The sequence below is a fragment of the Ursus arctos genome, unplaced genomic scaffold, assembly GCF_023065955.2.
Source record: "Ursus arctos isolate Adak ecotype North America unplaced genomic scaffold, UrsArc2.0 scaffold_23, whole genome shotgun sequence".
Taxonomy (NCBI): Eukaryota; Metazoa; Chordata; class Mammalia; order Carnivora; family Ursidae; genus Ursus; species Ursus arctos.
Window position 1 is genome coordinate 16,503,317 of NW_026622908.1, and position 21,100 is coordinate 16,524,416.

At 34.3% G+C, this 21,100-nt stretch overlaps 1 protein-coding gene and 1 non-coding gene across 8 annotated transcripts in view; one reads left to right on the forward strand and one right to left on the reverse strand.

Annotated features, from left to right (window-relative positions):
- The window catches only part of METTL15 (methyltransferase 15, mitochondrial 12S rRNA N4-cytidine), a 179,732-nt gene extending 168,902 nt beyond the window's left edge, over positions 1-10,830 (forward strand). For all 7 annotated transcript variants that reach the window (XM_057317054.1, XM_048213946.2, XM_026512202.4 and 4 more), the window contains one exon: positions 8,115-10,830. In XM_057317054.1, the coding sequence (XP_057173037.1) occupies positions 8,115-8,560 (446 nt within the window). In that variant the 3' untranslated portion in view covers positions 8,561-10,830. The remainder of the gene's footprint in view (positions 1-8,114) is intronic.
- Positions 10,831-16,586: 5,756 nt separating this feature from the next.
- Positions 16,587-16,693, reverse strand: LOC113265134 (U6 spliceosomal RNA). The gene has a single exon (XR_003319927.1). It is a non-coding gene; the product is annotated as a U6 spliceosomal RNA (small nuclear RNA).
- Positions 16,694-21,100: the final 4,407 nt, after the last annotated feature.

The window sequence follows — 21,100 nt, forward strand, 5'->3', positions numbered from 1 at the left end:
TGAATTAGCCATACAAGATCTGTGACTAAAATCAGAAAATGGAAGAGTAGAGAGGACCAGTTTCTATCTCTGATAACAGGATATGGGATATGAGAAAGAGGTGGAGGAAGAAAGAAGGGTTGCTCTTCAAGGGCAAGGACCAGGTCTTATTAATATTTTTCTTCCTTTGGCCTAATTGAGAGTCCAGCAGATATTCCCACATAGTCTCTGCTTACCTAGGAGACTCTGTCCCTTGCTCTCTGGCCAGTGACTTACACAAGCAAACCCCTTTTTGCTACGTTATAGACACATGACATTTACTGATTATCTTTAAACTCTCTAATTCAGACAAAAACACCTTGCTTAATCCTTGATAGTAGGATTGCCTTTTCTTGTCTTCTCGTCTATCTGTACCATTGCCAGTTGATGTTTTGTTTTTACCATTTTAATTTCCATTACCATATGCTGTTTAAATTCTTTTTTTCTTTTTAATTTCATTTTATCAAATCTGCATTGTCAACCTTTCTTGCTATAAATTATGGAAACAAAAGTATGAGTTTATAAAGGAAGGGTATCCCTGGAAATTGAACTTATCTAAAATAAGGCATGATATATACTTTTGATCCCCAGAGTGGCACCAAAAAGCTCCACAGAACACATTGCCCATTGCAGTCCTTTATCATCCGATCCATGAGGATGTGACTTGTGGAGTTGATAGGACTACCCCTGGAAATCCTATCCAGGAAGCCCATTGCACATAGTCCAGATTAGGATTCCCCAAACAAAAACAAAAAAGCCCCAGAAGAAAAGCTTTTCCTGGTTTGGAGTTATCCTATTATCTTTAAGACCATTCCTAAGTAAAATGGAAGCTCTTATTTTCTTTCTCCATGATATGACATTGACAAGGCCTACTTAGACCTTATAAAGAAAAAACTGATCACAGTCGTTTTAATTTTTCAGCTGCAGATTCATATGCAGTGTGGATATATTTAAAGTGAATATTAATTATATAAACATGAAGTTGCATAATATAAAATATGAATAAATTCTCACTTTATGTGAGATACTTTGAAATAAAAACAGATCCCCTCAATTAAAAGAACTAGTCAGGAATCTCATAGTTTCACAGCTAGTTGGCTGAATGAATTATAAACTATAACTCTGCCACAGGAAGGTGCCTTTTTAGCTGATAAAGAGAAATGCCTACCATACTTTGTTCTGTCAAATGAACCATGCTATTGTTTATATTAGAATTTACATGGTGATTTCAGATATTACTTTGTTATTTTAACATTTTCTATTTTCATTATTTTTTGAAAATATATTCATTGACAATATCAAGCAAATATTATTAAGCTCTCTTCCTTTCTGTTATTTCATCAAATTGGTTAACATATAGTCAGGTATGGCTAATTCAGTACTGTTAATAACCACGTCCTCAAATAGCTATCTTTGAAATGTGATAAAATGCCAAGAATGCTAAGCAGTTGCCATGTTGAGCCATCCATTTAATTTCTACAAAATATTAGGGATAATGTTATGAAACAAAATTTTAAAGCATTAAAGCAAAAACATGCTACATTATTTGTTGCTTCATGTGCTCGCCCCTGCCCCCAGCTTGGGTCTTTCTGTGTCATCCGCTGATCGCACAAGGCACTGCTGCCAAGCTGCTTCCTATACCCAGGTGTCACTCCCAGTCCAGCAGGAGGGGATCCCCATCCCACCCTGCCTCTTCTCTGTGGGCTCCAAGAGCTACCCCAGAGACCTCAAACAGAAACAGAAGCTGGGGCCTCTTTCCAGATAGGTCCTTGACCAGGAAAGTGTCTCTCTCCTTTCTTGCCTAAGGTCAAAGTAAAACATGAACTGACAAGTCAAAGCACTTGTATCTGCTGCCCTTTTCCCTACCTCTCCTCCCCGGAATGTAATCATGGAATAGGGAAGGCCCCCATGAGGTCAGAGGGCACAGGACTTACTGTCATGATTTTTGTTTTAACCTTCATAACCTGCCGAACCTGTTTTCTTCTTATGAGAAGGCCGGGCCCCAGCCCGCGCACATGCTGTTCACATGCTGTGGCTGGCGTGTGTCTGCTGTGCCGGGTGAGCGGAGATGCGTCTCAGAACAGACTCCTTGCAGAAGCTCCGGAGACGTGGACTCTAACCCCACACAAGTCACTACACAGACTGCGGAGCAGTGTTCACCGCTCAGAGTACTTGTCGTGAGTGCGCATCGTCAGTTTAAACACTGCTCTCGTCTTCTTCATTACACGGTCCTCAGTGTCCACCTCTTAAGAGACAGTGCTCGCCCCACCGGTCCTGTCTCCTCCAGCCTCCTAGTGACAGCAGCAGCGGGAGGGACGTCAGGATGTCTCCTTCCTTCCTCTTGGCCAGAAGTTACCAGATAATACTGTCTCTTTAAAAATAAAATTTTAAAAGCTTTAAAAAAATGGATGTTTACATCCTATTTTAAATCAAACTACATGTGAATTGAAATTTATTTTATAATACATTTTTTTCTTTGAGAGAGTTAGTTTTGAATTATGCAAGATTTAAATCATGCAAGTCTTAGGAATACACCCTTCTGAAGTGTCCTCAAAATCCAAGCTCTAAAATATGAAGAGTTGCATATTTGTTCAGATCTTAGAGTGCTTAAAACACATTTCCCAGTGACCAGAACTCTTTCTGTGGAAAGTGGAGAGATTGAATAGCAAATAGAAAAAAGGTGACCACCCTCTTCAGCTTTAACTTTGATGTTTTGTTTCTGAGAAACCTGCTTGTTAGAAGATAAATTCCCTAACATCTAACATCTTCTAGCCTTTCAGCAAAGTAGTTTTTGTGGATGAAAGAGTGAACCCATACCATGGATTTGGTTAACTTTTAGACAGCCAGATTCTCAGCTCCCTGGTACAAGTAAGATATTATTTCTTTCATTTTCTGATCCAGTTTCCCAAGAAGATTAATCAAGTGTATCTTAATGTACTACTGGACTTACAGGTTACTAAAAGGTGAACTAAGATATCAACCTTGTATAATTTACTTTGCTGTAAGAAGCATACCAGTGAAACTCAAGTGCCAGGATGGCAACCGTACTTTCTGATCTTCATCCATAGAAAATCTGGACTGCAAGGATTACATCTCTATGGCATAATATTCTCTAGGAACAAAAATTTTAAGACATGATCAATCAAATAAAAAAATTAAATAGAAACTTCCTGTATAAGTTCATTGAACATGATACTTTCATATCATATTTGTATGCCAATGGAGTAAGTCTAAGAAAAGTTATATTTATTGATTTATTTAAAAATCAGCACTTTTTGTTTATCCCTATTCTTGAAAACTAGATGGAGCTTGTTTGTTTTGATTGCATATTTAAAAATGTAAATAGTATCATACATGCATCATTTTGTAATTTTCTTCTTTTACATATTCTAGATATATTAATCCCTTACCAGATATATGATTTGCAATTTTTTCTCCATTCTTTTGGTTGTCTTTTCACTTTCTTGATGGTGTCGTTTGAATAACAAAATTAATTTTGATGAACTACAATTTTCTTTTGTTGCTTGTGATTTGGGTGTCATATCTAAGAATTTTTTTGCCAAATTCAAAGTCATTAATATTTATCCCTATGTTTTCTTTCTAAGACAAAATTCTTTCTAAGAATTTTATAATACTTTTCGCTCTTACATTTAGGTCTTTGATTCATTTTGAGTTAATTTTTCTGTGTAATTTAAGGGTCCAACTCCATTTTTTAGTATATGACTATCTATCTAGTCGTCCTAACATTGTTTGTTCAATTGACCGTTCTTTCCATTTTGAATGGCTTTGACACTCTTGTCAAAAATCAGTTGCTCATAGATATAGATGGGTTTATTTCTGGGCTTTCAGTTATATTCCATTGATCTCTATGTCCATTGTTGTACCAGCACCACACTGTCTCATTACTATTGCTTTTTAGAAAGTTTTGAAATCCCTAAGTGTGAATCTTCCTTCTTCATTCTTTTCCCCTCACCTCCTGCCCAAGATCATTTTGGCTGTTCCGAGTCTCTTAAAATTCCATGTGAATTTTAGAATTAGCTTGTCAATTTGTATTAAAAAGTCAGCTGGGATCTGATAGAGATTGCAATGAATCTTAAACCAATTTGGAGGAGTAATGCCATCTTAAATTTAAAAATATATATATTGTTTGTAGCTTCTGTAACGTAAGGTTTACCTTTCTTTTGTTAACTTTATTCCTAAGTATTTGATTCTTTTTGATGCCATTGTGAATGGAGTTTTTTTATATTTCTTTTTTGTATTGTTAATTATTAAGGGTAGAAACACAACTGATTTTTGCATGCTAATACTATATACTGCTGCTTTGCTGAATTCATTTGTTAGGTCTCATACGGTTTGTGTGTATGTGTTTGTATATATGTAATCTTTAGTGTTTTCTACATATAAGATCCTGTCCTCTGTAAACAGAGATAATTTTACTTCTTCCTTTCCAATTTGGATGCCTTTTAGTGCTTTTCTTGTCTGGTTGCTCTGACTAGAACTTTCAGTACTGTGTTGAATAGAAGTGGTAAAAATGGGTATCCTTGTCTTGTTCATGATCTTTGAGGAAAAGCTTTCAGTCTTTCATCATTAAGTATAATATTAGCTTTGGGTTCTCATATATGGCCTTCATTATGTTGAGGTACTTTCTGTTCCTAGTTATTGAGTGTTTTTATCATGAAAGGGTGTTGAATTTTTTCAAATTCTTTTTCTGCATCAGTTGACATAATCATGTGGGTTTTTTTCCTTCATTCTATCAATGAGACATATTACATTGATCAATTTTCATTTGTTGAACCATCCTCAGTCATGACCATCCCACTTGGTCATGGCGTATATTCCTTTTAATATGCTGCTGAATTCAGTTTGCTAGTATTTTGTTGAGGATTTTAATGTTTAGATTCATCAGAAATACTGATCTGTAATTGTCTTGTGATGCCTTTGGTTTTAGTTTCATAGTAATACTGGCCTCATAAAGTAATTTGAAAAGTGTTCTCTTTTCTTCAATTTTTTGGAAGCATTTGTGAGGTAATATTTTTAATTATTTGAATACTTGGCAGAATTCAGCAGTGAGGCCATCTGGGCCTGGACTTTTCTTTGTGGGTTGCTTTTGTTTACTGATTTAATCCTTCCACTTGTAAGACTTCTATTCAGATTATGTATTTCTTCTTGGGTCAGTTTCAGTAATTTGTTTCTTTCTAGAACTTAGCAGTTCTAGTGGATGTATAGTGACATTTGGTTGTGGTTTTAATTTGCATTTTTATGATTAATGATGATGAACATCTTTACATATGTTTATTGATTACTATCTTTTGTGAAGTGTTTGTTCAAATTTTTGAACATAGGTGGTTTGGCTTCTTACTAAGTTGTGAGATTTCCTTACATATTCTGGATAAGGGTTTTATCAGATATATATTTTAGGTTTAGTGTTTGCTCTTAGATCTGTGATCCATTTTGTATTAATTTTTGTGTACAGTGTGCAGTAAGAGTTGAAGTTCATCTTCTTTTGTGATAATCATTTTCATTGAAAATCAGTTCTTTCTCCATTGAACTAACTTAACAACTTCGTCAAAAATCAATTGCTTTTATAAATGTGTATCTTTTTCGGAGATGTCCAAATTTTGAGAACTATGTTATTGGTGTATATGCATTTACAGTTGTATCTTCCTGCAGTATTGACCTTTTTCTCAATGGGAAATGTTTCTCTTTTCTCCTTTTTAAAAGTTTGTTCTTTCTAATATTAATATGATCTCTCTTTTTTATGCTTCTGTCTTCATGGCATATCTTTCACAGTGTTTTGCTTACTTTTACTTCTATTTGTATTTTTATATTTAAAGTATATTTCTGTTGGGGCTCCTTGGTGGCTCAGTCAGTTAAGCATCTGCCTTTGGCTCAGGTCATGATCCCAGGGTTCTTGGATTGAGCCCTGTATCGGGCTTCCTGCAGGGAGCCCGCTTCTCCCTCTCCCTCTGCCTGCTGCTCCCCTTGCTTGTGCTCTCTTTCTGTCAAATAAATAAATAAAATCTTTAAAAAAAAAATAAAATACATTTCTGTAAATTCCTGTAGACAATGTATAGTTAGGTCCTGCTATTCTTCAGTCAGATAGCCTCATTTATATTGGAGTATTTAGTACATTGTATACTTAATGTAATTATTGATTTATTTGTTTTTTATTGTCTGCCATTTTACTATTCATCTTCTCTTTGTCTCATTTCTATTTACTTGTTCTCTTCTGCCATCTTTTATGTTTAGTAATAATTTTTTTGTGTACTATTTTTATTCTCCATGAGCTTATTAGCTTTATTTCTTTGCATCACTTTTATTGATTGCTCTAGGTACCACAGTATGCAACTTCAGCTTTCAGTACAACATACGAATCTTGCAAAAATATAGTTCCATTTACCCATGCTAATCCTTTGTACAAATCTATACGTATATTATAATGCATATAAATGTAAAAGAATATTTTTATAATTTCACTTAAAGAGTCCTGTCTTTTAAAGAAATTAAGAGAAGAACTCATATAGAGAGATATATAGGTATCTTTATGGATATATCTATAATCTCTTTTTCTATATATACAAGTTATCACCTGGTGTCATTTTATTTCAGCATGAAGTATTTCCTTTAGCATTTCTTGAATGCAGACATATTAGCAAAGAATTCTCTCACTTTTTTATTTATTTAAAAATGTCTTTGAACCTTTAATTCTGAAGAATAGTTTTACATAGTCTTCTTGGAAGACAGATTTTTTTCCCTCAACAATTTGAACGTTATTCCAGTATCTTATAGCTTCCATTATCCTCACGAGAAAATAACTGTTAATCATTTTTATGTTCTCCTTTATGTAATGTATTTCTTTATTGTATTCAAAGTTTTCCTGATTATCTTTACCTTGTATTAGTTTGATTATGATATGCCTAGATGCAGTTTTCTTTTGTTTATTCTATTTGTAGTTCACTGAACTTCTTGTATCAGTGAGTTAATATTTTCCACCCAAGTTGGGGAGTTTTTTAATCATTATTTCTTCAAATATTTGTCTGCCTCTTTCTCCTTGTTTGATTCCAGTTACTCTTATGAGTTATGAAAGCTGTTTCCAACACAGTAGTTTAAATCTTGATAGAATGCTTGGAAATAAAATGTAAGAATGGATGAAATGCCACAATTTTCTTTTTTTTATTAACATAGAACATTATATTTTAAGGTGCATTATGATTTGATACATGTATATATTGCAAAACATAGTTATTACCTCAGAGAGCTACAATTTTTCATGTGATAAGAATTTTTTTCCCAAATAGGAGTCAGTTACTTGCTTTATACACACACACACACACACACACACACACACACACACACATATATTCTTATTAACATATAGTATATTATTTGTTTCAGAGGTACAGGTCTGTGATTCATCAGTCTTACACAATTCACAGCACTCACCATAGCACATACCCTTCCCAGTACCCATCACCCAGCCACCCCATCCCTCCCACCCCCCTCCACTCGAGCAACCCTCAGTTTGTTTCCTGAGATTAAGAGTCTCTTACGGTGTGTCTCCCTCTCTGGTTTCTTCCCATTTCATTTTTTCCATTCTTCCCCCATGGTCCTCTGCCTTGTTTCTCAAATTCCATGTATCAGCGAGATCATATCATAATTGTCTTTCTCTGATTGACTTACTTCGCTTAGCATAATACCCTCTAGTTCCATCCATATCATTGCAAATGGCAAGATTTTATTTTTTGATGGCTGCATAATATTCCATTATATATATATATATATATACACCACATCTTCTTTACCCATTCCTCTGTCGATGGACATCTAGGCTCTTTCCATAGTTTGACTATTGTGGACATTGCTGCTATAAACATTGGGGTGCACGTGCCCCTTCAGATCACTACATTTATATCTTTGGGATAAATACCAGAAGATAAGCAAGAACATCCAGCCAAGACCAAGTTTACTGAGAAATGCCACAATTTTCTAATGAAACAGTTCCTTAAATATATGCATACACAACCCAATAGATTTACAGTGGAAAATAATTAATTTTTCCTGTCCTCTTTTCCTCTTTTTACAAAATCTATTCATAGGTGCATTTCCACCCTCTGCTGTTTTTGCACGGAAAGACTTGCTCCAACGATCTACCCATATTGCTACCAAGACTTTCCAAGCTTTCCGAATATTTGTGAACAATGAGCTCAATGAACTTTATACAGGATTGAAGACAGCTCAGAAGTTTCTGAGACCTGGTGGCCGCCTTGTTGCCCTTTCCTTCCATTCATTAGAGGATCGCATTGTGAAACGATTTCTGCTTGGGATAAGCATGACAGAAAGGTTTAACCTCAGTGCTAGACAGAAGGTGATACAAGCATCACAATTGGGTTCAGGTCATGAAAACAAGGAAGGAGCCTCTATAGGCAGGGCCCCTTTAATGTGGGAATTGATACACAAGAAAGTACTTACTCCAGAAGATCAGGATGTACAGGATAACCCCAGAGCACGCTCAGCCAAGCTTAGAGCAGCCATCAAATTATGAGAAAGTTTTCATCATTTGACCCTTCAAGTTTTTCCTTCACAGTTTCTCTTTTTTTTTTTATGTGATATTACTGAACAACTTAATAGTAGAAAGTATGAGAGATATATATAGAAAGAGATGTACTATATATGTGGGGAAATTAAGAGTATTTACCATCATTTTCCTCAGAAAGAAAATGTCAGAAATATTAGCATGACACAGAAAGTTCAACTAAAGGAGCAGCAGCAGCTCAAAACTGGAAAAATGTGTTTAGTGTTTATGTGAGCATTACATTTAACTTTTGAAATGCATTCCTTTCTCTAATCAGGAAATTTTTTAAAAAGAAGAGTACTATGTGTAATTATCTAAATATGTAAACTCAAGCTGTCAAAAGAGAGAGATTATCATTTATCTGCATGCTCTAAATTCTGAATTTAGATATTCAGATTTGCAACAGACTTTCTGTGGATCAAATAATTAGTAATGATCATGGAAGAAATTTTAATTTCTATTTAGGAATAATTAAGTAGTACTGTAGTTCTTCTTAAATATAGGTTTTAAATTTTCAGGTATTATTTTTAAAATGCATCATACTGATGTCACTTTTGAAATTATAGTATTCATTGTTTTAAAGGGATTTCACAATATGATATATACCATTTTTTCACATTGCAAAGAAAAAATGCAGAATTGCTCTAATAGCTCTCATAGAGAATGTTTCATGAAACTTATGTTTATTTTAATAATATACCAGAATGCCTTTGACACATAATAAAATGTCATCTTTTGAATCCTTCATTTTTTAATTGAGCTATTCAAAATAATTCAACCAACTCTATTTGAAATAGAAAAGAGTATTACATATTAAAGATATTAAAATGAATATGCCCCTAATGTTTTTACTTACCCAATAGTAACTGTAATAGTAAAATGTTTATTTAGGAGACATTCACTTGGTAAAGGATTCTTTAACATATTAAGGAGATTGATTCATGATTCACACGTCAACTTTTTATGTGTAAATATGCATTTCTAATTTTTTCGGTTATTCACCAAGTACTAACTAGTCAAAGAAACAAAGGTGAATAAAATACATACCTCACAGTACCTGTCCTATAGAGTATATGGTCTAGTGGGAAGAGTAATGGTAGTTAAATAATCACAGAAATCAATATAAAACTAACACAGTGGTAAAAGCTACAAAGAAGCAGTACAGGGTACTGCAAGGACATCTGGTAGGGATTTCACTTACTGAGGGAAACTGGGTCTGTCCTTGTGATTCTTGAATTATGACTTGAAGGATGAATAAGAGATATAATTAAAGGATACATTGGCATGTAGATTAAAGGTATATATAAATGATTGCTTTCTTAAGCAATTATCCCTAAAATCATATTTATATTACTAATATGCTTAATAAACTATTCAAATATAGGAAAAATTCATCTCAATTATGATGACAGATTCTGAATTGGTGAGTTTAAGTGAATAAAATATCAACATAAGTATGGGCAAAGGATAAAAACTAAATACTTGAATTCACCTTAGATTTACTTTATCTACGTCTCTAATATTTAACTTAAATTCTCAAGCTTGTTTGCCACTTTGTAGACTTTATTCAAATCTGAGCAATTCTGCAGTGGAATTGATTTCTTATTGTGCAGAATTAGAAAATATTCTAGGGAGCAGTGTCCTCAAATTAGAAAAAAAGGAATGTATCTAGGTTACTCCACTGAATCTTCCTGAAAGAACATTTAAGTTTCTCTTGCATATAAGTCATATTTGTGAATGAGAAAGATTCCCAAAGGTACATTCCCATCCAAGTATCTGTTTAGAAAATAAGAGATCACACTCTTAAATTCAACAATGATTTACCTGTTTCATCTGTCATTTTTGGATCCTGTATACAATGGGGATTTTTTTCTTTTATGTTAAATGGAAAGTGACTGCACTGGGTTGAATAGTATTCCCCCCAAAAAATTCACATCTTTCTCGGAAGGTATTTGGCAGTATGATCATTATAAATTTAAGTAGTTCAGCTGAAGTCATACCTGAGCAGAGCAGGCCCTTAATCCAATCTGTGTGGTGTCCTTATAGGAAGAGAAGAGTTGGGCTCCTGGGTGGCTCAGTTGGTTAAGTGTCTGCCTTTGGCTCAGGAAAAGGATCGAGCTCCACAATTGGGCTCCCTGCTTAGTAGGGAGTGTGCTTCTCCCTGACCCTTCTCCCTCTGACGCTCTCTCTCTCTCACTATCTCTCTCAAATGAATAAATAAAATCTAAAAAAAAAAAAAAGAAGAAGAAGAAGAAGAAGAGAAACAGAGATGCAGGGAAGAATGGCACATGAAGATAAAAACAGACATTAGAATGATAGATCTACAAGCCAGGGGACACCAAGGATTGCTGGCAACCATTAAAAGCTATGTGAGAAGCATGGAAGAGATTCTCCCTCAGTTTTAAGTAGGAGCCAACAACTTTGCCGACACCTTGATTTCAGACCTTCCGACTCCAGAACCATGACAGAATACATTTCTGTTATTGAAAGCCACGCAATGTGTGGTAATTTGTTACAGCAGCCCTGGGAACCTAATACTGTGATAGAAGAAAATCTTGACTATGCATGAAAAAAATCATTCCTTCAATAAACACAAAATTGTTTTAAAATGTTGTAATGTAAAAATATAGGAGCTACTTTCTGTAATTAGGCTGTTTATCACAATGATTCTTGCCTGCTTCTTAGTCTTTGCTGTAGAATGCATAATAAAATACATGAATGAGTTTTAAATGGTTAATGCTGGAAAATGTTTTTGTGAAATCCAAACAATACATACAGAAAATAAACACTGATTATTAAAACGAATGTGTATTTCTTTTCCAATAAAATATAGTGAATATAAAACAAGCAATTGTTTTACATTTCTGAATTTCTTATCAGCTGCTTTCTACCAGTCATTTTAATACAGCATCAATACCATTGTGTAATACATCAGTTCTTAAGAGGTACATCAGTTCTTAGTTCATCGCTTATTAAGAAATTAAATTTAATAACTGTACACAGTTTTTAGTTGATATTTTTATTTTGTATATTCATTTTGTTTTAAATATTGTATATTAGTTACTGTATAGTCTTTGGAGTTCTAGGGTCTTTTGGGAGACATGAATTGTATCTATATCTCTTTTCTATTTCATATAATATATGATATGTGATTTATGGTCAAAGTCATTTATATTGAATTATTTATTATGTTACAACCAATAGTTTATATGAGAATACAGTATGCTTAAGTAGGTTTTTTATATCTCTTAAAATTCACTTGCAAGCATTTGAAAGTCATATTTTCTTTGGTGTTTGCAGAGTTTTACATATCTTCAGAGGTTTATAAAATTCTTTTTTCTGATTTTTGTTTTTGAATAAGTAGAAATAATGAGTCTACACTGCAGATTTCTAAAAAAAATTAATTTCATTTCAGATCTCTCAAAAAATATGAGATAGTTCTTTAAAAGAGAAAAAGATTTTATTTATTTGTCAGAGAGAGAGAGTACACATAAGCAGGGGGAGCGGCAGGCAGAGGGACAACCAGGCTCTCCGCTGAGCAAGGAGCCTGATGCAGAACTCAGTCCCAGGACCCTGGAAAAATGACCTGAGCCTAAGGCAGATGCTTAACAGACTGAGCCACCCAGGCATCCCAAAACATGAGATAGTTCTTAATGGAACATTCAAAATATACGACAAATGAAAAAATTATACCTGTACTTTTATTTCATTAAAAAAATATATGTATATATTCATTACATAACATGTATTAAAAGCTGACTATTTTGGTGGGGGGGTTCTTGGCTGGCTCAGTTGGAAGGGCATGCAGCTCTTGATCTTGGGGTCATGAGTTCGAGCCCCATGTTGGGTATAGAAATTACTTATATAAATAAACTTTTTTTTAGGACTATTTAGGAAGAAATCCAAAACACTTGTCACTTCTTTTCTTTTTTATAGTTTTATTTTATACAATATTATCCATTAAATTAATGGATTTACTCAATTTAAGGTGATTGACATTTTTTGACTTTTTTAATTGAAGTATCGTTAACATACAATGTTCTGTTGGTTTCAGGTTTGCAACATAGTGATTCCACAATTCTATACATTATACTATGCTCACCACGGTAAGTGTAATTACTATCTGTCACCTTACAACACTATTATAATATTATGGACTATATTCCCTACACTGTACTTTTCATTCCTGTGACTTAACTGTAGTCTGTACCTCTTAATCCCCTTTACCTAATTCACCCATCCTGCTAATCCCCTGCCCTCTGGAAATCACTCAGTTCTCTGTATTTATGATTGTTTCTGGGTTGGTTTTTGGTTTGGTTTGGTTTGGTTTTGGTTGTTGTTTGTTTTTTTTTTGTTTTTAAGATCCCACATAAAAGTGAAATTATATGTTATTTGTCTTTGACTTGTTTTACTTAGCATAATACCCTCTAGTTCCAGCCATATTGTCACAAATAGCATGATACCATCCTTTTTATGGGTGAGTAATATTCCATTGTATGCATATACCACATCTTATTTATCCATTCATCTATTGATGAACACTTGGGTTGCTTTCATAGCTTAGCTATTGTAAATAATGCTGCAATAAACATAGAGATGCATATATCTTTTTGAGTTAGTTGGTTTCATTTTAGGAGGCTAAATACACAGTGCTGGAATTGCTGAGTTGTGTGTCATTTCTATTTTAATTTTTTGAGGAAACTCCATACTACTTCTACACCAATTTACATTCCCACCAATAGTGCATGAGGGTTTCCTTTTCTCCACATCCTTGCCAACACTTGTTATTCCTGGTCTTTTTGATACTGGACATTCTGACAGGAGTAAGGTAGTATCTCATTGTGATTTTGATTTGCGTTTCCCTAATGATTAGTGATGTTGAGCATTTTTTCATGTGTCTGTTGGCCATCTATATATCTTCTTTGGAAAAATGTGTATTCAGGTTCTCTTCCTATTTCTTAATTGGATTATTTGTTTTGGTGTGGAATTGTGTAAGTTCTTTATATATTTAGGGTATTAATCCTTTATTAGATATTCTTTTTACCTTATTTTTTTTAACTGTATATTTTAAATTTACTTAGGGCCATTTGCACATTTTTATAGAATATTTAATTTAACAGATGACAAGACAGCTCCCTTCAGTGGGACCCTGGCCTGAACATATTTGCTTTACTTATATAGTAAACGGATAACATTAAAAATGGAGTATTTGATTTGTTCTTGTTTTTAAACTCCTTTTCCCTTTCTCTGTTCACATTGATATGTGAATTTCTTATACCAACTGAGGTGGCATATGTTTCAAATTTACTGTAGAAAAAGAAATCTGAGGCAATATTAGCATGTACTCACAAACCCAGTCCTACCTGTTAGAACCTTTGTAATGGATAAGAATTAACTAAAATTGCTTATGGTCAAAATTGTGTAGTTATTTTAATTAAGCGACTTTTCTATTGAGTTTTTGTGATTGCTGTATTAATCTAATGGATTAGTTGTGTGTATGCAACACTCTATAATAGAAAGGGGTAAGTGTTAAAGAATAAAAGGGAATTTTGTGAAGTGCCTCATAAATATAAATTTTGTGATAGAAACTTGATCAGAGATATATTTTTCTAAGAACCACAATGCCATATGTTCGATGTTGAATGAAGCATGGTTTGTAAAAAATCAGCATCATATTCTAAAGAGGCTGGATTGTATAACAAGCATAACTATTTTTATATTATTTTCTCAAATGTCATCTGTTTATAGCTACTATTTCCAACTAATGTTTGGTAACACACAGCATGATCTGCAGGAATACTAAGAGAAAGTTTAAATATAAATTATTTTTTTATAAGTCTGGTTATAGCATAAATTTCCCAAACCATTAAAAAGTTCAATAGAATTAATTATTTAAGATGCAATGGTGAGGGGCGCCTGGGTGGCACAGTGGTTAAGCATCTGCCTTTGGCTCAGGGCGTGATCCCGGCGTTGTGGGATCGAGCCCCACATCAGGCTCCTCTGCTATGAGCCTGCTTCTTCCTCTCCCACTCCCCCTGCTTGTGTTCCCTCTCTCACTGGCTGTCTCTATCTCTGCCAAATAAATAAATAAAATCTTTAAAAAAAAAAAAAAGATGCAATGGTGGTAGTTCATAATGCCTGTTATTTAGGTGGACCTTAAAATTCTTCACAGACTTTTTGGCCATAATCTACCAAAATCATTGGACAATAAAATAAAGAAATAAAATTTAATGCTCTGATATGCAAAGCAGAAGGTTGCCTCTTTGCTAATGTCATATTTCCTTAAGCAATTCTTTACCTTAAATACTGAACAAGTTTTCTACCATTAGCTTATGCCTTATTAAATATAACATTGCCCAGGCACTAAAGTACAAAGGTAAAATCAAACGATGGAACATGCTCCATCTTGAATTGCTTCTGTCCATTAAACTCCATCCTTATGCTTTGGACAATATACTTACTTGTCTGCCTTGCACAGGGTGAAAATTTGCGTTGTTAAACTATCAAATAGTATGATTCCTTATTCTTTCACAAGGAAAAATGTTGTCATCCAACTCTTACAGGTGCTAAATTGAGGAGGAGTCTGTATAGCAGTATAAATTACACCATTGGCTTTGAACTCAGGAAACAAGTTTGAATTCCAGGTCTGCATATATTAGTTGGATATACAAACTTGGGCATGCTCTTTAATCTCTTGAATCCTCATTTATTTCACTTTAAAATGAGGATAATATTGGTACTTTCTCATCAGGTTGCTATGAATCAAATAGAAAATATTCCATAAATATTTATGACTTAACTGAAAGTTGTAATTACCAAAATGTAACTCACATTTCTGGACATCATGATTAAGGATGTGTATGCTTTATTCTTGGTAATTTTAAGCTCAGCCTCTGACTAGCAGCAATTGTGACTGGGTTATAGTCAGCTTTATTATTTGGAAACTTTATCCCCTTTTGTTATTTATTTAATACCCCCAGTGTTTGCAATACATTGACAAGGTATATAAAACACAGTCATTGCTCTTGTGGAGTTCCCATTTATAACAAAACAAAATGGGGAAAAATTAACCAGTTGCTAAAGTTATTTGATCTTCATTTAGGTTGGAGAAAGTATTTGTCCTCCTACACTTCCTTATCAGTAGGTAGCCAACCTATGTGATCCTTATATTAAGATTCTTCAAAATACATTTTGAGGGGGGGAAAGGAAATGAGTACTTTGTGAAATAAGAGATAGAAGATTGCTGTAGGAATATAAAAAAGTTTCTGACTTCTGCACTTTAAAGCCAATAAGAAGGACTAAATATGTGTGTTGCAGATGTTAAAGGGAAAATAACTAGTGAAAGGTAAGGGAACTATTTATACTTAGAATGGGTTGATGACCTTTTCTACAGCACCACAGAGCAGATACTAAAGAGCTGAATCCATGTAATTCCCACCTCCTTATCTTCATCTTGGCATTTATAAATCTTGTCCTTTATCTCTATTTTATACTCCTACATCTCAGTGGAGAGATTAACCTTGCTCCTTTTCTATTTTCTCTGGGACTCAGTTCAACTAATTTTGCTTGCCCCTCCAGTCTTTTATCTGTTCTCCACTGGTATCTTTCTTCCGTCTGCAAACATACTCAAAAGTGCCCTAGGCTAAAAGCAAACAAGGACTTGGGTGTTCTGGGATTGAGTCCCTGTGTCTGGCTAGCTGCTCAGCAGGAAACCTGCCTCTCCCTCTGCCCTATGCTCCCGCTGCTGTGCTTTCTCTATCAAATAAATAAATAAAATCTTAAAAAAAAAAAAAAAAAAGAAAGAAGGCAAACAAGGACTGAAATCTCTCCTTGACTGTTTTCCTTACCAAAATACCACACCCATCATTCTGTTTTCTTTCATTACTTGCCTTCTTAAAAGTCTACGCTACCTTCAACTTCTCACCTGCCTTTCATTTATCCAATCCATAACCGTCTATAGAAACTGTTCTCCTAAGGATTACTAGTTGTCTCAACTTTTTTTATGGAACATTTCACAAATTTACATGTCATCCTTGCACCGGAGCCATAGTAATCTCGTCTGTATCATTTGAATTTTAGTGTATGTGCTGCTGAAGTAAGCACAATGGTGACCTCTTAATTATGATTACTATCTTTTAAGCTCTCCAGTTCCTATCTTCTTAGGAGTACACATTCCCACAATGTAAAAAAAGAGTGACAGGAATTGGAGAGCTACTCCAGGGAACATTCTCATTCTAGATCTCAGTTGTTCTGGAAGCCCAGCTGTATCCATGCCCTTTCCATGATTTGGTTGGGTACCCAATTTTTAAGGTTTTATTTTAAAATGATCTCTACACCTAGTGTGGGGCTTGAACCCACAACCCTGAGATCAAGAGTCACATACTCCACCAACTGAGCCACCTAGGTGCCCCAATGTGCAACCATTGTTGGACTCTATAAGCCACTGTATTCCTTTCCTCTTCCCTATCACCTTTTTTTTTTAATGAAATCACTTCAGGTTGAATTTCTGTTATATACAATTAAACCAATACAGGTTTGGAACAGATGACTTTTAAGGATTATTTCACCTAAATGTTTAATAATTCCTGAAGATATGTTCTTTAACTTTCCTTGTTTACTGATTCACCTAAATGTGGTCTTCATGATCTTAATAAACATTTATGAATCATTTTACATGCACAATTGTACCATACATTTCTAGTTTCTAAGCAATAAAATAAGCTCCTCAAATTTATCAAAGTAGAGGTCACATGTCTTTCTCATTAGTCTTTCTAACCAGATTTGAAAATGTCCATCTGAGAGGGTCTGTCCAATCCATGGAGCTTTCATTTAAATGATGGCAAACGTCTTATGTTCCTGCACAGTGCTGATATGTTAAGGGAAAAAATGAATATGTCCTCTTTCTGGATTTACACATATTCTTTATGATTCTGCTTAATGGCACCATATCTACTTCTTTACCTATAAAATTATTTTCACACAGAAACCCCTTTGATGATGAAGAAAACCATGTTTTAGAGCCAGCAAGGTGGTTTTCCCATTTCCTGTTACGTATATACATATATTTTTTTATGACAGGGAGGGGTCATATAGAAAAAAAAAAAAAAAACCTATAGTGAACATTGAACTTATCTAGTTATTCTAGAATCTATCATTGTTCCTTTGAAGAAATTCAACATTTGCCTTACAACCAGAGAATAAACATCAGCTGCTGGAGAAAGCTATTGAATTTCAAAATCCCTTTGAAATGTCACATTAACCTGTTTAACTTTCAGTCAGTTCTTTAAAATATCAAACATTTCCTGATGACTCCCAGATCTAAGACTGCTTATATTTCTCTAACTTAAAAGTTTGTTTCCTTCACTTGCAAACCAACTGTGGTGAATGAATCAGCACTGTTTAGGCCTGGGAAAAGTGGATCACAGCTGTAATCTGTGTGCAGTCTTCTACAGGTTACTTCAATTTGTGAATGTTGAACAAGGTCAAATGCTGAATCTGTTGATTTGGCTAAAACTGCAGTTCTAGCCTTCTATTTAACCCTCCATTAAATTTTAACCTTTAAAGCTGTATTTGTTTCATAGATTGTCTTTTATTCTGAGATGTGTAGAAGTCAGGCAACAACCATTAACTTATTATTTTACTCATCTTTTGAGCATCCACTTGCTACGTGCTAGGGGTAAAAGAGTAAAAGAAAAGCCGCGCCCCTTGTTCTTGAAGAGCCACATTATAAACTGAGAAACAGATATGTAAATTCTGAGAAGTTAAAATATAATGGGTTAAATTCTGTAATCAAGGTTAAAATATTGAGAACACAAAGGAATGAATAAGTGAATGAAATTTTCTTCTTTCAAGCAGAATTGGATTTATAACAACCATTTATTGTGAGAGCTACAGAAGTTTGTGCGGAATCATCAATAGCTTAGTGTCTTGGGACATAATCAACACCAAATGCCTTTCCTTTTAATGCCATCAATAGTCTTCCTGTCTTACACTTATTGTTGGTTATTCTTGTTCACTGAGCTCCATGCACTTTCATTTTCATGATGCATGTATACACGTGTTCACATTATTAAGAAGGCTGATACTCATAGACATGGATGACTACCTTACAATAATTGTTAAATATCCTGTCTGGGTGAGCCATTTCATCCTAGAATTAGGATTCCTTTTTTATTTTTTTTAATTACTTGGAGTACAGTTGACATACAATGTTAGTTTCAGGTGTACAACGTAGTGGTTGATTCAACAACTCTGTACTATGCTATGCTCATCACAAGTGTAGCAGCCATCTGTCACCATAGAACACAATTAAAATACCATTGACTATATTCCCTATGCTGTACCTTTCACCCCCATGACTTATTCATTCCCTAACTGGAATCCTGTACCTCCCACTCCCTTTCACCCATTTTGCTCATCCCCCACACTCTCTTCTCTGGCAACTGCAAGTTTGTTCTCTGTATTTATGAATCTGTTTCTGCTTTTTGTTCATTTGTCTTATTTTTTAGATTCAATATATAAATAAAATTATATATTTCTCTTCTCCATCTGACTTATTTCACTTATAATACCCTCTAGTTCCATCCATGTTGTTGCAAATGACAAGATTTCATTCTTTTTCATGGTGGAGTTGTATTCCACTGTGTATATATACCACTTCTTCTTTATCAATGGACACTTAGGTTACTTCCTTATCTGGGTTATTGTAAATAATACTGCACTAAACACAAGATGCATTTATCTTTTTTGAATTAGTGTCTTCATTTTCTTTGGGTACATACCCAGTAGTTGAATTACTGGATCGTTTGGTATTTATATTTTTAATTTTTTAAGGAAACTCCAAACTGTTTTTCACAGTGCCTGCACCAATTTTCATTCCACCAATAGTGCACAAGGGTTCCTTTTTCTTCACATCCTAGCCAACACTTGTTATTTCGTGTGTGTGTGTGTGTGTGTGTGTGTGTGTGTGTGTGTGTATGTGTTTATTCTAACCATTCTGACAGTGATAACTCATTGTGGGTTTTGATTTGCATTTTCCTGATGATGAGTGATGTTGAGCATCTTTTCATGTGCCTGGTAGCCATCTGTATATCTTCTTTGGAAAAGTGTTTATTAAAAATATTTAGGAATAAACTTAACCAAGGCTGTGAAAGACTTGTACCTATACTCTGAAAATGATAAAACATTAATGAAAGAAATTGAAGACAACAGAAATGGAAAGATATTCCAAGCTCATGGATTGGAAGAGCCAATATTGTTAAAATGTCCATAGTACCCAAAGCAATCTATAGATTCAGTGCAACTCCTATCAAAATACCAATTCACAATCCTAAAATTTTTTTGGAACCCCAAAAGATTCTGCAATCTTAAGAAAGAATAACAAAGATGAAAGTATCACAATATTAGATTTCAAACTAAAGTACAAGCTGTTGTAATCAAAATGGTGTGGTACTGGCACAAAAATAGACACATAAATCAATGGAACAGAATAGAAAGCCCAGAAATAAACCCACACTTATATGGTCAATTAATCTATAACAAAGGAGGCAAGAATACACAAGGCAAGAAAAACTGGACAGCTACATGAAAAAGAATAAAACTGGACCACTGTCTTATACCATACACAAAAATAAACTCAAAATGGATTAAAGAACTAAATGTGAGACCAGAAACCATGAAACTCCTAGAAGAAAATAAAGTAATCTCATTCATAATGGCCTTAGCAACATTTTTCTAGATATATCTCCTCAGGCAAGGGAAACAAAAGCAAAAATAAATGGGATTACACCAAAATAAAAACCTTTTGTACAGTGAAGGAAACCATTAACAAAATGAAGAGGCAACTTAATGAATGGGAAAAGATATTTGTAAGTGATATATCTGGTAAGGGGTTAATATCCAAAATATGTGAAGAATTTATACAACTCAACATGAAAACCATGACAAAAATAATTTGATTAAAAAGTAGAATTAGACAGGGCACCTGTGTGGCTCAGTTTGTTAAGCATCCAACTCTTTGTTTTGGCTCAGGTCATGATGTCAGGGTCGTCTGACTGAGCCCATGTTGGACTCTGTGTTCAGCAGTGAGTCTGCTTGAGATTCTCTCTTCCTCTGCCCCTCCCCCTGCTTGTGTGCACACTCTCTGTCTCTCTCTCAAATAAATAAATCTTTTTTTAAAAAGTAGTATTAGGATCCTTGATATTTTTGAATCTATGGTCTCCTTTGAGAATCTAATTAAAATTCGATCCTCTCTAAAGAAGGCACACACAGACTAATTTTGTATAATATCAAGGGGTTATAAAATCCTCTCATGTCTATCATGGGCTCCAGTTCAGTGACTCTAGCACTAGAAAAACATCTCAGTTCAAGTCATATTTCCCAAATTTGACCCTGTGAAACATCTAAGGATAAAGGCTGACAATTTCTACCTTTTAACTTCACCTGGTTCCTTCATTCCTGGATGGTTCAAGCTCCCTACATTGTTTTGAGGATCCCAATTTTGGTATCAGC